Below are 12,960 nucleotides of genomic sequence, written 5' to 3' on the forward strand. Positions count from 1 at the left end.
TTAATGCCTTAACATACAAAATGAATTTGCTTATTTGCATTTAAGCATTTGTCTATGGTTATTGAGGTTTTTCCTCAAAAGATCTTTGACAAAGAGCAGATAAAAAGAAATGGATCTGTCACCACGGAGTGTGACCAGGGGTCCCTGAATGCAGCTTCATTTAGGCAGCACATATACTTCTATTTGTGGAAACGTTTTCTTGGCAAAGATTAAAACTGCTAAGGGGACAATGATTGTTTCAGCTTTTGGCCTTTGTTTTACAATTCTGGTTCAAGCCATATACTGTAGTATTTCTCACATACATGGATGCAAAAAAAATGCATATCAGCACATTACCGTAAGGTGTGTCTGCCTAACTGTTGTGTTTCTAATACTTGGTAATGTTTCTTCCTGTAGATGGACCTAATAATTTTATCAGAAAATGGCTTTGCCTCATCTACAGATATTTTAAATTTGGCTGACCAACTTAAGACAAAAAAAATGAAGAAAAAGGAAGCAGAACAAGTGCTGAAAGTTTTTGTGGAGGATAAGTGGCTCTCTGAGGTAACTGCATTCAGGTGTTCTTAGTTCAATGGGTCCAGCTACAATGTTCTTATGGATGTGGTAGTTGAGACTGGAGCTCCTCTTGAATGAATGATGGCAAAAATGGTCTTATGGCACCCATGCTTATTGCTGCTCCAGTGATTTTTGCAGAAAAGGAAGTAGACTTAAATGGAAAAAGTCCTTGGGTAGGTCTGTACAGGACCATGTGGTTTCAGTTTCTTGTACTGGTGCCAGGTGGGTTTGTGTGTCCAGTCCTGCCCAGTGATGCATAGACACAACAGCACAGCATCCTTCAACCTAGAACAAGAGCTGGGGAAAGCTCTTCAGAGTGATCAGTGCTGTTAGTTGCATTTAGAATTTCCTGAAAAGGAGTAAGGCCAGACATGTTGAAAACTCCTGTACCAGAAATGCATGGGCCACTGTGGACATAGTTACATCTGTTTTATTCTATGAGGAAGCAGTGGAGATTAACTCATCATGTGGACCATGGTGGACTGACCATGTGGATACTGCAACTGCTTGCTAAGTGAGACCTTAATCCCTTTTCTGCTGGAGTCATTGCATCATAGATCCTCAACCTGCTGCCACACAGTTACTTACATGTTAAGTTGATTTGGCAGATGTTTCCAAAGATACATCAAGCAGGAAATGCCTAGATTTTGTTGAAAGCTGGAAGAATTTCCTCTAACATTCTTTTTGGGAGGATCCCAAAACAGCATGCCTCTGTTAAGGAGTGCATGCTCACTCATCTATGCTTTCCAAGGACTAGATCTCTGTTAAAGGTGTGGGATTTTTATTCTGCTCCTCTAAACAAAGGAGTTCTGCTATTTCAAAAGTGGTTCTGGCATTGCATTGTACAGCATGTTGGTTTCATGATGGTAGAAAGAAGTGGCTTGTTAACAGATGGTTAGCAAAGTGAAAAAAGATAAAAGGAATGAAAAGAAATTCCTAATCTCAACACTTGTTTCCTTAGAAAAATGGAGAATATACTCTGCATACTCGTTGCATAATTGAGATGGAACAGTACATTCTCAGCAACTACCAGGATGTGGCAAGGAAATGTAACATCTGTCACAGCCTCGCCATCCAGGTAACATGTTTTATCACCTCAGCCAATGGACTTGCATGGTCATAGCTGAGGTTTGTGATGCTTCCCCTTGGGTATAATCTCGGTCTTTTAATCTGGTCATGGTGCTCATGCATTTTGTAAAAAATTTTTTTTTCCATTTTAGGCATTTTCTTCCTGTCTTTAGAAATATAATTGTCTTGGAGCAGTGTCTCCAAGTATAAAACTGGAAAAGTGCGCTTCCACAATGAGGAACATGGTTTTCCTGTCTAGCTTTCTAAACCAGCATGTTAGAGATGAGCTCCTGGTGCTGAAAGAGGTTTAGCAGTGAGGTGTTAGCAGTGTCCTCTTTGGGCCTTGCCAATAGATGTCATCATGTCACAAATTCATTCTTGGTTCTGGGATTTTAATTCAGCAATTTTTTGTGTTTGGACTTCAGAAGGAACACGTGTGCTATGTAGAGCATGCTAAAGCACTGTGTTTTGATAGCTGGGATGTTACCCATTCCATCTTGCTTAAGTAGTTACAGCCTGGATTCATATTCCAAAACTGCTACATTTTCTTGCTCTCTGAGCCTGCATCTTGTGATCTGCCCAACTAACATGCTTCCATGTTACTTTTTCCATCCCAATTAGTCTCCTTTATTGCACTGAAATTGTCATCTTTCAAGCTAAATTTTGTCCATATAGGGAAAAAGTATTTCCTCTTTTACAGAAAAAGACCTCCTTTTACCAGTTACCAGCTTTGACTGTTGAGTGTGTCCACCACCCGTATTGTGGGAGCCATTCTTTGGAACAAAGCGTTGCATATCTGCTGCTCTTTGTAACAACTTTCTCTTAAATTGAAGGACAGTTTAGAATGATTTTATGAATCAACACTCCTGATTTCAGAGCCAAGTATGTGAATCCTGTGGAATTGGAATGCACTTACGTTGTGTCAGAAAGTACTTCAGAGGCCAGACTGAACCCCGCTGTCCCAAGTGTAATGAATTCTGGTCTTATGACACCCCAGGTACTAAGCAATGTATTTTTGAAAAGTTGAATGTAATAATACATTCATGGGCTGTGATGTTCAGTGGCACTGCCTGTATTATTTATAACTGTGAGTATCAGGTATTTCTGGCTTCAGTGGTATGTTTCAGACACTAAACCACACACAGGCAGCATTGAGCCCCCACAATGCCCAAAGAGTGCTACAGGGGCATTAGCAGACCCTGTGCATATTTTTTTATATCTATCTTTAGGAGGTAGGGGGGAGTGGGGAAGGAATAAAGGCATACACAACCCATGACATTAAAACTTCTGGAAATACTGAGCTTCTAAGAATCTTTTTGGAATTACTCCATGTTTCCAGGGAAATTTGACATTGTGAACAGCAACAGAGGAATCACAAAGGTGATTTTACAATATTATCTTTTTTTTTGGTGTGAAATCTATTAACCTTCCTTTAGTTTTCTTTACAGGTGTGAATCGGATGGGCTCCCAGACTTAACACAGAGCTCCACTCTTGGCCCTAGATGATGCCAGTTAAACTTGATGTCAGTGACATCTGTTTGCCGCCACTCTGGCAGAACAGCCAGACTGTATTGTATTTGTTAGTAACAGTGCTCAGTGTACTCGTTTTCTAAAGTTCTAAGAATCTTCAAATAAAAATATAATTGATGTTCCTGTTCACAGTAATGCTTGTACAGCTTTCTTGGAGGCTGTTTTGTGTCTGTAATTCTCCATATTCTTAGGTTGCGACTCTCTGTGCATGTTTGGGGATGAAAGATGCAAATGTTTTAGTCAGTCCTGCAATCTGATATATGCAGCTGAACTCTTGAAAGAAGCCTTTCTCAGCAAGTGCTCCCTGTTTGTACAGGAACAGTACAAATTCAGCTGCACAACGGAAATGACACCTGCTGTAGCATGTCAAGCAGGTGAAAAATCAGTGCAGTGTGTGCAAGGCAGCTGGCTCAGTCTCTGACCTAGGGCTGGAGTTGGAGCACTTCTAGTTGGCACTGTGGTTGTGTTTGGTCCCTTCTTTAGATGCAGAAGAATTTGTCTTGATGTAAGGCCATGTAATGAGCAGCTGTGCTCTGTAAGGAGGTAAAATTGCCACAGAAGGATGGGGAAGCAGTATGACAGGATGTGGGGCAATGTTAGCTTATGTCTGTAAACTCCTGAAAACATTACCATTCTGAGATTCTTTAGGTTTTTTGTCTTGGCACTTGTCTCCAGTTTTAATTAAGGATGCTTTTTCCTTTAAGAGTGACTTGGAAAGGAGCCAAGGGCTGGCTATTGCCAGACAGACACCTGACTAAAATGGCAGCATTCTTGTCCCTGGTAGAGATGTGTGACACAGCAGAAGGGCTGTGGCAGCAGTTCATATGATGGTTAATCAAAGTATAATTAAACCTCAGGTTATCTAACTGCAATTAAACTATGGATTAACTTCAGTTATGTTCTAGGCTTTAACATGATGTTGTGGTTTAGAAATAGTACTCCCCAAATTAGTGTTTCCACCAAAACGCTCCAAACCACAAGATGCTTGCTCATTCCCTCCTCCCCCTACCTCTCCCCTCATGGAGAGGAGAATTGGGAGGTCCAAAAGATAATGATTTGCAATAAGAACAATTTACTGGAAACAGCAATGGAATAAGAAAATGAGCAGTAATAGCAACAATATCAATAACAGTGTACAAGAGAGACAAAAGATTCACACAAAAAGATTCACACAGATTCAATCACTAAAAGACCAAGGAGCCCCTTCCTGCCCCTGGCCTGCAGCAGTGGCAGGCTGAGGTGGTACAAAATAACCTCTGGGTCTGGGCCATGCCCTTCCTGGCTACTGCAAAAATGAACCCTATCCTGGCCAGAACCAGGCCATTAATAATTTTTTCCATGCAAGTGACTACTACCTTGCTTGGTGTTAATTTTTTAATGGATTGAACCTTCAGGTAGCACCATCTCTCTAGCTAACTCCAGGGTTTAGTGTTACTAAATCCAAGTAGAAGATAACCCTGACCTGGTTATTCAGACAGAGGCTCAGGCAGAGCTCTGGCAGTGCCTGTACAGAGGCTGTTTCTGATGGATGCATACACAGGACAATGACCTAACAATATGCTCTTTAGGAGTTATTAGAAACATCTACAAAAATGAAGTAACTACAGCATCATCTTTCCACTTACCCATTGTGACTACTTCTCCATGCATTAGCAAGAGTTTGTTGGTTTTTGGTTTTGCTCCATCTCTAACCTCTCCTGAGAGAGAGACGCTAATTGCCTGATTTTTAATTTAATTTCAGTGCTGCTGGCTACATGTCAGAACTATGACCACCAGAAACTAACAGAGAAGCTGAGTTCAAGTGATCGCACATAGTGCCAATATTTAACTGGAATAAACAGAATCTGTCCAGGCATCAGAATGCAGGACTGAAATGCAGCCTTTGTGAAATTTGGAAACTTGACCAAGTCTGGATCTTCCACATCAACCTATAAAAAACCAAACAATCATCAGAAGAATGTCTTTACTCAAATATGATTTGATAACATTACTGATACTAAAATTTCAAGCAGCTATTTACCTGACTAGTGTTGTGAAGAATTTGGCTTTCATGGGGGTACAGGTTTTCTGAATCTTGTGGTGAATAGAGACGGATATACTTTCTTCCAAATACCTGTATGTAATAAAATAAATGTTTTCCATTGGTCATTAACTGGCACGTTACTGGAAGCTGTGGGCCATAGCAGGCAGTTAACAGTAAAATATACCTGATTACAAGGAATATAATTATTGTTAGTAATAGACACTGCTATAATAAAAAGTTAAATCAGGCTATTGGAATTCAAGTACCTCTTCCCTTGGAGCAGATAAGAATTTGAAATACCATTGGGAAGGAAATGCATTAACCAGATTGCTTTCAATTCAAAGTTCAAGGAGTCCAATTTATATATCATTATTTGGGCTCTACACAGCTAGAAGTAAGAACTGAGAGTAAGGAGGCTGAACCTTCATTGCAATTCACATCAATAGGCAGAGGTACTTGCACAGTGACTACTAACCTTCCATATACCCCTCAAACTCATTTCTGTCTCATCATTAAACCAGTTCTTTCATTGGAGTGCTGAAATGAGATGGGAATTTGTAAGGCAAGTGGCCTGGCTTCCCTGAATGCTACATGAACTGCAACATTTTGGTGTCAAGATATGGCAGCATGAACATGTCAAAGCTGAGTCCTCCACTGATACCAGTGGAAGAGAAGGTTTAGGGTGAAGATTCATAGTGCTGGTGCCAGCATTCCAGACCACCGCAAGAGCTAGGCATGATCAGGTACAAGGTACTATTGTGAGTACTCTGACTAATCCCAGCAGCCTTGAGTGGCTACCCAACCACTCCTAACCAACCCGCTTTTCCTCTATCTTAACATTGTTCCCACATAATAGAACAGGATTTCCTGATATCCTACCAACACCAAAGCTGTCATACTGGCTATTTAGAGTTTGTTGCTTTCAAGGACATCACGTAAAGGTATTCTACAGACTGGACAAGTACCAAGTACTCCTGCCCTGTCCTCCTCTTCACTATCACTGATTAAACTACTTGATCTATATAACTCTGGCTGTCCATGTGTTTTTAGGATGTATTCCATACCCCAAAGAGATCAAGGATATTAATTAGCTCGCTAAAGAACTAAGTATTACAGGGTATTTTTGGTGACATACGGAAGTGACAAAAATTATAGTTATTGCTCCAATAGCATATTCTCTGGATACTTGAAAGTTTTTTGGGACTGCCATCAGCTGTTAACACCTCCTTCTTTCACTTGCCTCACTGGATTAAGACCTTGTATATTATAAGATGGCAGGCACCAGTTAATGGGCAATAGCCTGCATCTCCAGAGACTGCTTTTCTCATTAATGGAAAAACTATGATCTCAGTACCAGCCACCAGCCAGGATAATTTTATTTTGTTACTTGTACTTGTGCCTTCCTGTACTCCACAGCCACAGTTTAAATGGCATCACAACACAGGGCAATTTTAATTGAAAGCTGCCAGATTATAAAGACTCTTTCACAGCACTGGCAGATAATCTCCTATTTTTTTCAGGCAGAAGAAAACAAGTTCTGAGGTTTGTAAGGGAAGTATCTTTTCCCAGTCCAACAGCTCCTATAAATTTTTCTTCCACCAAGAAAAATTCCCCTCAAGCTTTACATAGCATGAATATTACAGTACTTCACCTTCAGAATACAGCTGTATGAGTGTGCTGAGCAGGTAGCATGCAAAAGAAATACAATCCATAAAAAGTTGCACAGCAGTTGTAAAAAACCATTCTAGGAAGGCCTGAATTAAGCCTCAGTTTCAAGTGAAAACATATGTTAGCAAGATGCAACTGGGACAGAGAAACTAAGGCTCAACCCATAAATAACCATCAGTGGAAAGTACGTCACAATCCTGCTAGAAAAGTGTGAAAGTGTATGTGGTATTTCCTGGGTCCCCAGGACAAAGGAGGAATTGAGAATCTGACTCCATGTTCTTAGAAGGCTAATTTATTATGTTACTCTATTATATTAAAGAATGCTATACTAAAGAATACTAAACTATATTAAAGAATAGAGAAAGGATACTTACAGAAGGCTTAATAAGGTACTAATTAAAAACTTGTGACCCTCGCCAGAGTCCTGACACAGCTGGACTGTGATTGGTCATTAAGTCAAAACAATTCACATGTTGGATAAACAATCTCCAAACCACATTCCAAAGCAGCAAAACACAGGAGAAGTGACTCAGATAATTATTGTTTTCATTTTTCTCTATGGCTTCTCAGTTTCCCAGGAGAAGAAATCCTGGCAAATGGATTTTTCAGAAAATACGATGGTGACAAGTGTAAGCCTGGATTTTTTTAAGTCTGATGGGACAGCAATCTCCTTCAGTAAACAAAACACCTCTCAGTGTTCAAAGATTCACAGTAGTCAACTGCTTGGATCCAGAAGACATCCCTTTGACCTGTTCAGTGCTTACCACAAAAGGCCCCAATATTTTATCAGGTTATTCTGCACTAGAAGTCATCATCAAAAAGCCTACCAAGAGAAACTCAACAGAAATTATGTCAAAGTACAAGTTTTAATTCCTATCTCACTGCATGCATTAATATTTTACGGGGTAACCTGAAACAGACTAAAGTATGCATCTAAGTCCACCTCAAAACCTTGCTTTCCAGATGTGCTGGCTTTGGCTGGGGTAGAACTACTTTTCTTCCCAGTGGCTGGTATAGGACTATGTTTTGGATTTGTACTGAACACAGGGTTGGTAATATAGAAATGTTTTTGCTATTGCTGAGCAGGGTTTACACAGACATGAAGCCTTTTCTGTCTATCATACTGCCATGTTGGCAAGGAAGTTGGAGGTTCCTGGGAGACTGGGAGGAGACACAACCAGGACAGGTGACCCAAACTGACTGACCAAAGGTATTCCAGACTATTTGACATCATGCTTAGTATATGGGAGAAGAAGAAGAAAAAGAAAGGGGGGATGTTTGGAGTGACAGTGTTTGTAATTGTTAAGCGTGATGGGCTCTGCTCTCCTGGGAATGACTGAACACCTGCCTGCCTATGAGAAGCAGTCAAGTAATTCTTTGTGTTGCTTTGCCTACATGCACAGTTTTTGCTTATTAAACCTCAATCCACAAGTTTTCTAGCTTTTACTCTCCCTATTCTCTCCCTCATCCTGCTGGTTGGGGAATGAGAAAGCAGCTGCATGAGGCTTGGGGATTGGCTGGGCTCGAACCACACCATCAGAAAAATAAACTCCTAAGTACAACATGACAGGATCCAGATTCTTCCCAACTCTGTTACAAAATCCATGTGACCTTGGAAAAGTTGCTTCTTGTGATTTCTATCTATCATCTGTAAAACAAGGGTAAATAATGGTCTCTCAATGAGCAACACTTGTGGTCTGTAAGATTACATTCAGTAGTAAATTGCAGTAGTGACAAATGCAATAAAGTAGCAAAATAGTATCTGCATGTTCTCTAACCTTCCATTGTTCAAGTTGTCTGCTCCCCTTGTCTCTAACACATACCATAAACATTTTCTCTAAGTATTGCACTAATGGCATGTGCAGAATAACTAGAGTACATACCTGGGCTAAAAAATTTTGCTGGGGATCCTGATGAAGAGGTGAGATTGTGCCTCCTGGACCAAACCAGGCATTAATGGTGATGTCATCTTCTTCCCCTTCCCCCAGGCAGCAGTAGTCAGGGATACTGATATCTTCTTTCAGTTCTGGGATCTATTTCCACAAAGAAAGAAACATTAAAAAGGGTATGTGCTGACTTGCCAAAATACGTAATTCATCAAACAGATGAGCCAGGCTGGATGCAAAGAAAACAAATGACTGGCTGGTCCAGCAAGGGTAGGAGAAAAGTAGCTGACCTGCTAGGAATCTGCAGGAAATGTTCTCAAACTTTCTGTTCTAGTGAGCAGACTCTGTTGGAAGGAGAAGCAGGAGAAAGAAAGGGGTTTCCTCATTCTTCAAGAGACCCTTTGCTTTTGCAGAAATCAGAGACACCCACAAGAATAAGTACATTTGTTCCTCGTGGAAAAGGAGCAGCTATCGCTTCTATACTATGCTTGCTTCCATTTTTATGTCTCCCACCAACATAAGCTCTGGTAAACTGGAATGACATTTCAGATTATGGTAAACATATTAATGTTGAAAACTTTCCTGTCCAAATCTCTTCCCTGACTTATGAAAGGGGCTTTCCTGGTGATATCCCCCTGAGTATATGCTACATTGTACTGAAACAGCACTAGGATTGAATGTCTTCATCCCAAACAGCATTTGTTTCCTTATCTTGTAGCCAAATGGAACAAACTTCTCCCTCTGATCCTTCAAATCATAGAAACAGAAACTTAAAAATTACTGTGAATTCTCCATATGCCCTTCAATCTAGTACAGTCAACATCTTGAGATACAACTTGTGCTGCAACAAAAGGAAGACATGACTGCAGGAAGATAAAAACATTCACTCAGTTTTACCTGATCAAAAAGCTGGTGCTGGGCAAGGTATCCCACATTGTTCTGAAATAACAGCAGAGAAAGAAAAAACACAGTAACATACAGGTAAGACTGTGAGTTAATTTACTTACAGGTGAATAGAATTTACTTATAGTAAATTCCAGTGTCCTGTTCAGAGTACTATATATAACTATTTCAACAGTATAAGGTGTCTTCAGAAATAGCAACTTACAGCTCTATTGAAATAGTGAGAGTGTAGGTGTGTCTCCACAATGAATAAATTATCCAGCTTGAGTTACTGAAGGAAGCTGGGATTTCCTATGGAGTCTTGACAGCTGACAATGCACTGCATCTTTCTAGCCAGACCCTGCTGGCACACAGACCAGTTCTCCTTCACGCCCTGGAACTACTTCCAAACTCTATTCCAGGGTGCACCACAGACCAACTTGCTAAGGCACATAGTCCTTCCTGCCAGAGGGCCAGGAAACAGAAATGGGGGCTTGGGATCCTCATCTCTGAAAGCAAAAGGACATTCCAGATGCTAGTCAACTTTGTATTTTTCTGCCTCATGGCTTGTAAATTTGGATCTGATCCTAAATCTCACTAAGGAGTTTAATGAGACAGAAGAACAACACTGCTGACTGAGGATCCCTTATTCTTAGATTCCAGCAGTCAGGTTTTTGCTGCGTATGTATGTGTGTATCTATTAATCAAATTCCAGCTACTGTACATTTGATTATAGGTAAAAATCAAACCTATTGTTGCAATAATTATTCCTAGCTTCAGGTCTTAAAAATATGTCAAACCTTTTCATTCAGAGCTGTGCTTACAGCACACCCCCTCCCTTGATACCACCTCTGAGTAGGTTTGTTGTAAACAGAACTGTTGTCTGTACCAGTACCATGCTGCTGTGTTTGGAGATTAAACACACAAGTGTAACAGACCTCATCCATGATATACTGGCTGATGAAGTCACTGACAGTCATGAGCTGCTGAGACCATTCCTCGTCTGTATACCGAGCACCCAACTCCACAGGGACTGTGCGGCAGCCTGCGACTTGACAGAAGTAGTCCACGCTGAAATAAAGAAAGTTCCATTACCTTCTATTCTACTGCTCTTACTAATTTTGAATGTAAGGCAATCAATCCAAATCAATCTTGTTGGGTAATAAAATTCTACTACCCTGCTTTTCTCCTGTCTAAACCAAACCAACCAGAAGAAAAAGGCAGAATAAAAGAATGCAAGCAACAAGGAAATCAGCAGGCAGGTTTATGTGTACATGACTCCACAACTGTCTGTTTTGTTTTGGTTTAAAAGCCTGTTTGCCTCAGTTGTTTCATTCCAAACTAAGAAGATTTAAGCTGTTACTGTCTCTTGGCAAGGGATGGCTTTCATGGATGGCCAATCTTTTTGCTGCCTGCTGCCACATTTGATAACATGTTGTATCTTTTACTCAGTAATATTAGATCAACTCTCTGTCAGTGTCTATACAGGTGCCAATAATACCCATTCCAATTGTAGCCAGAGGGATTAGTTTGATGGGTGAAATACATCTCTCCATGGACAACAGTACTAATTAAACTGAGAAGCTAATCTTGCGAGTGATTTTTTCCCTTTTCTGGGGAATCATGACCTTCACCTCACAAATACTTGATGGTCAGTATTGGAAATGTGGGCACCATTGCGTGCAGTAACCAGGCAGCACAATGCTGTTACTCAGTCCTGCACAGTGGTGTCTGAAACCCAACACTCAAACACAACACTGAACAAACATCAGTGCTTGGACTTAAGAATGAAAAAGTCAACCATGCTTACTCTTGGCTCTGAAATTCACTTTCCATTGCAGTAATTATCGGCAAGCTCCAAGAGGTAAAAACCATTGATATGTGTGCTTGACACAGATCCACTGAGCTGTGAACAGCTCACTGGCACTTTGCAATGTGCACTTCTCATGAGATCCCAGGTGTTGCCATTGGGCTCCTGGGACGGCTGAAGGCTGGGCAGAGGGTGGCCTCCACCCATGAAGAGCCAGAGGCTGGCCAAAGAGTCATCTTTGGCCCCGAAACAGCCCAGCATCTGCCCTGAATGCTATCAAGAGCTTCTCTCATCTATGAAGCAACTTCCACAGAGCAGTAGGACAGTGCTGCTAGCAAAATGCTGTGCCCACGGTATCCATTGCCTGGGAAGGCCTGCGGCTCTATCGAGCATCAAGACATCCAACACAAGGAACGATCGTGCCTTCACTTGGACAGGGAAGGAACTTACTTCTCACCTCCACTTCTTCATACACGGCCAGTGATCCATGACGCCCTCCAGGACCACGGGCCGCTGGGGAACGAGGTAGTTGTCTCTGAAGTGCTCCAGCGAAGGACAGCGAAGGTGCGGAATCACCTCCTCCGGCTGCACGGCGGAGGGCGGCGGCGGCTCCGGCCGGACGCTCTGGAACGGACGTTCCCGGTCAGCAGCCGGCAAGGGAGGCCGGGCCGCGAGGGGGCGAGGGGGGCGCGGGCGCTACCTGGGCGCGGGCTCCGTCGCGCGGCGCCGCGCGGGGCAGGTGCGGCTGCAGCGCGCGCACCAGGCGCGCCAGGACGTTGTCCAGGACGGAGGCGCCCATGAGCAGCCCCAGGTCGCAGAGCCGCACGGCGCGCGCGAGCGGGCGGCCCGCGGCCACCTCGGCCAGCGCCCCGAAGAGGCAGCCGTAGGCGTAGACCTGGCGCCAGCCCTTGCCGACCTCCCTCCATGGCCCCGCGTTCAGCTTCTCCCAGGAGTAGTCGCGCAGGACGTCGCTGAGGCGCTCCAGCGCCGCTGCCGTTGCCGCCCCGGGCCGGCCCGCCGCGCCATAGAGCAGCGCGCGGGCCCGCCGCAGCAGCGGCAGGACGCAGTCCTCCACCTCGCCGCTCAGCGCCAAGGTCAGCCCCTCCTCGGCGCGGGGCAGCAGCGCCCACACCTCGGGCCACAGCGCGGGGCTGCCGCTCGCGCCCTCCGCGCTGCTGGTCGCCGCCATGGCCGCGCCTGCGCCGATGTCCGCGAGGCGGCGCTGTCGGGCCGGGCCGGGCCGGGCCGGGCCGGGGGCTGAGGCGGGGCCCGGGGCTGAGGCGGTGCCTGACGAGGCTGAGGCAGTGCCTGACGAGGCTGAGGCGGCACCCGGAGGCCAGTCGGGCTGACCGCGCCGGGATCGGAGCTTCTGTCGTACCGGCGAAGCTCGGTCTCGTCGTTCTTTACCTGTGCACTTGACCAGCGAGTCAGCTGGAATTGCGTGACTGTCATCGGCACTGCTTTCGCAGTAAAGGGGAGCTCATAGACGCGGTGAATGTCACGGTCTCTACTCCGGCCGTTCAACGAGGGCCGGCGTG

General features: G+C 43.7%; 2 protein-coding genes across 6 annotated transcripts in view; one reads left to right on the plus strand and one right to left on the minus strand.

Annotated features, from left to right (window-relative positions):
- The window catches only part of NSMCE1 (NSE1 homolog, SMC5-SMC6 complex component), a 10,127-nt gene extending 4,822 nt beyond the window's left edge, over positions 1-5,305 (plus strand). For 2 of the 5 annotated variants that reach the window (XM_071444730.1, XM_071444731.1), the window contains exons 5-8: positions 397-543; positions 1,517-1,633; positions 2,500-2,620; positions 3,060-3,288. In XM_071444730.1, coding sequence (XP_071300831.1) covers positions 397-543; positions 1,517-1,633; positions 2,500-2,620; positions 3,060-3,100 — 426 coding nt within the window. In that variant the 3' untranslated portion in view covers positions 3,101-3,288. Of the gene's footprint in view, positions 1-396; positions 544-1,516; positions 1,634-2,499; positions 2,621-3,059; positions 3,289-4,894 lie in introns of those variants that run through there. The other 3 variants (XM_071444732.1, XM_071444733.1, XM_071444734.1) reach the window with 3 other exon arrangements.
- On the minus strand, positions 4,206-12,664 carry KDM8 (lysine demethylase 8). Its single transcript, XM_071444729.1, is given in 7 exon segments — positions 4,206-5,081; positions 5,174-5,266; positions 8,728-8,877; positions 9,628-9,669; positions 10,551-10,683; positions 11,880-12,076; positions 12,078-12,664. Coding segments are annotated over 7 exon segments (1,314 nt in total). The 5' UTR covers positions 12,612-12,664; the 3' UTR covers positions 4,206-4,916.
- Positions 12,665-12,960: the final 296 nt, after the last annotated feature.

Source organism: Agelaius tricolor, unplaced genomic scaffold (assembly GCF_023055355.1).
Source record: "Agelaius tricolor isolate 1412-34295 unplaced genomic scaffold, bAgeTri1.0.p SCAF_19, whole genome shotgun sequence".
Classification (NCBI taxonomy): domain Eukaryota; kingdom Metazoa; phylum Chordata; class Aves; order Passeriformes; family Icteridae; genus Agelaius; species Agelaius tricolor.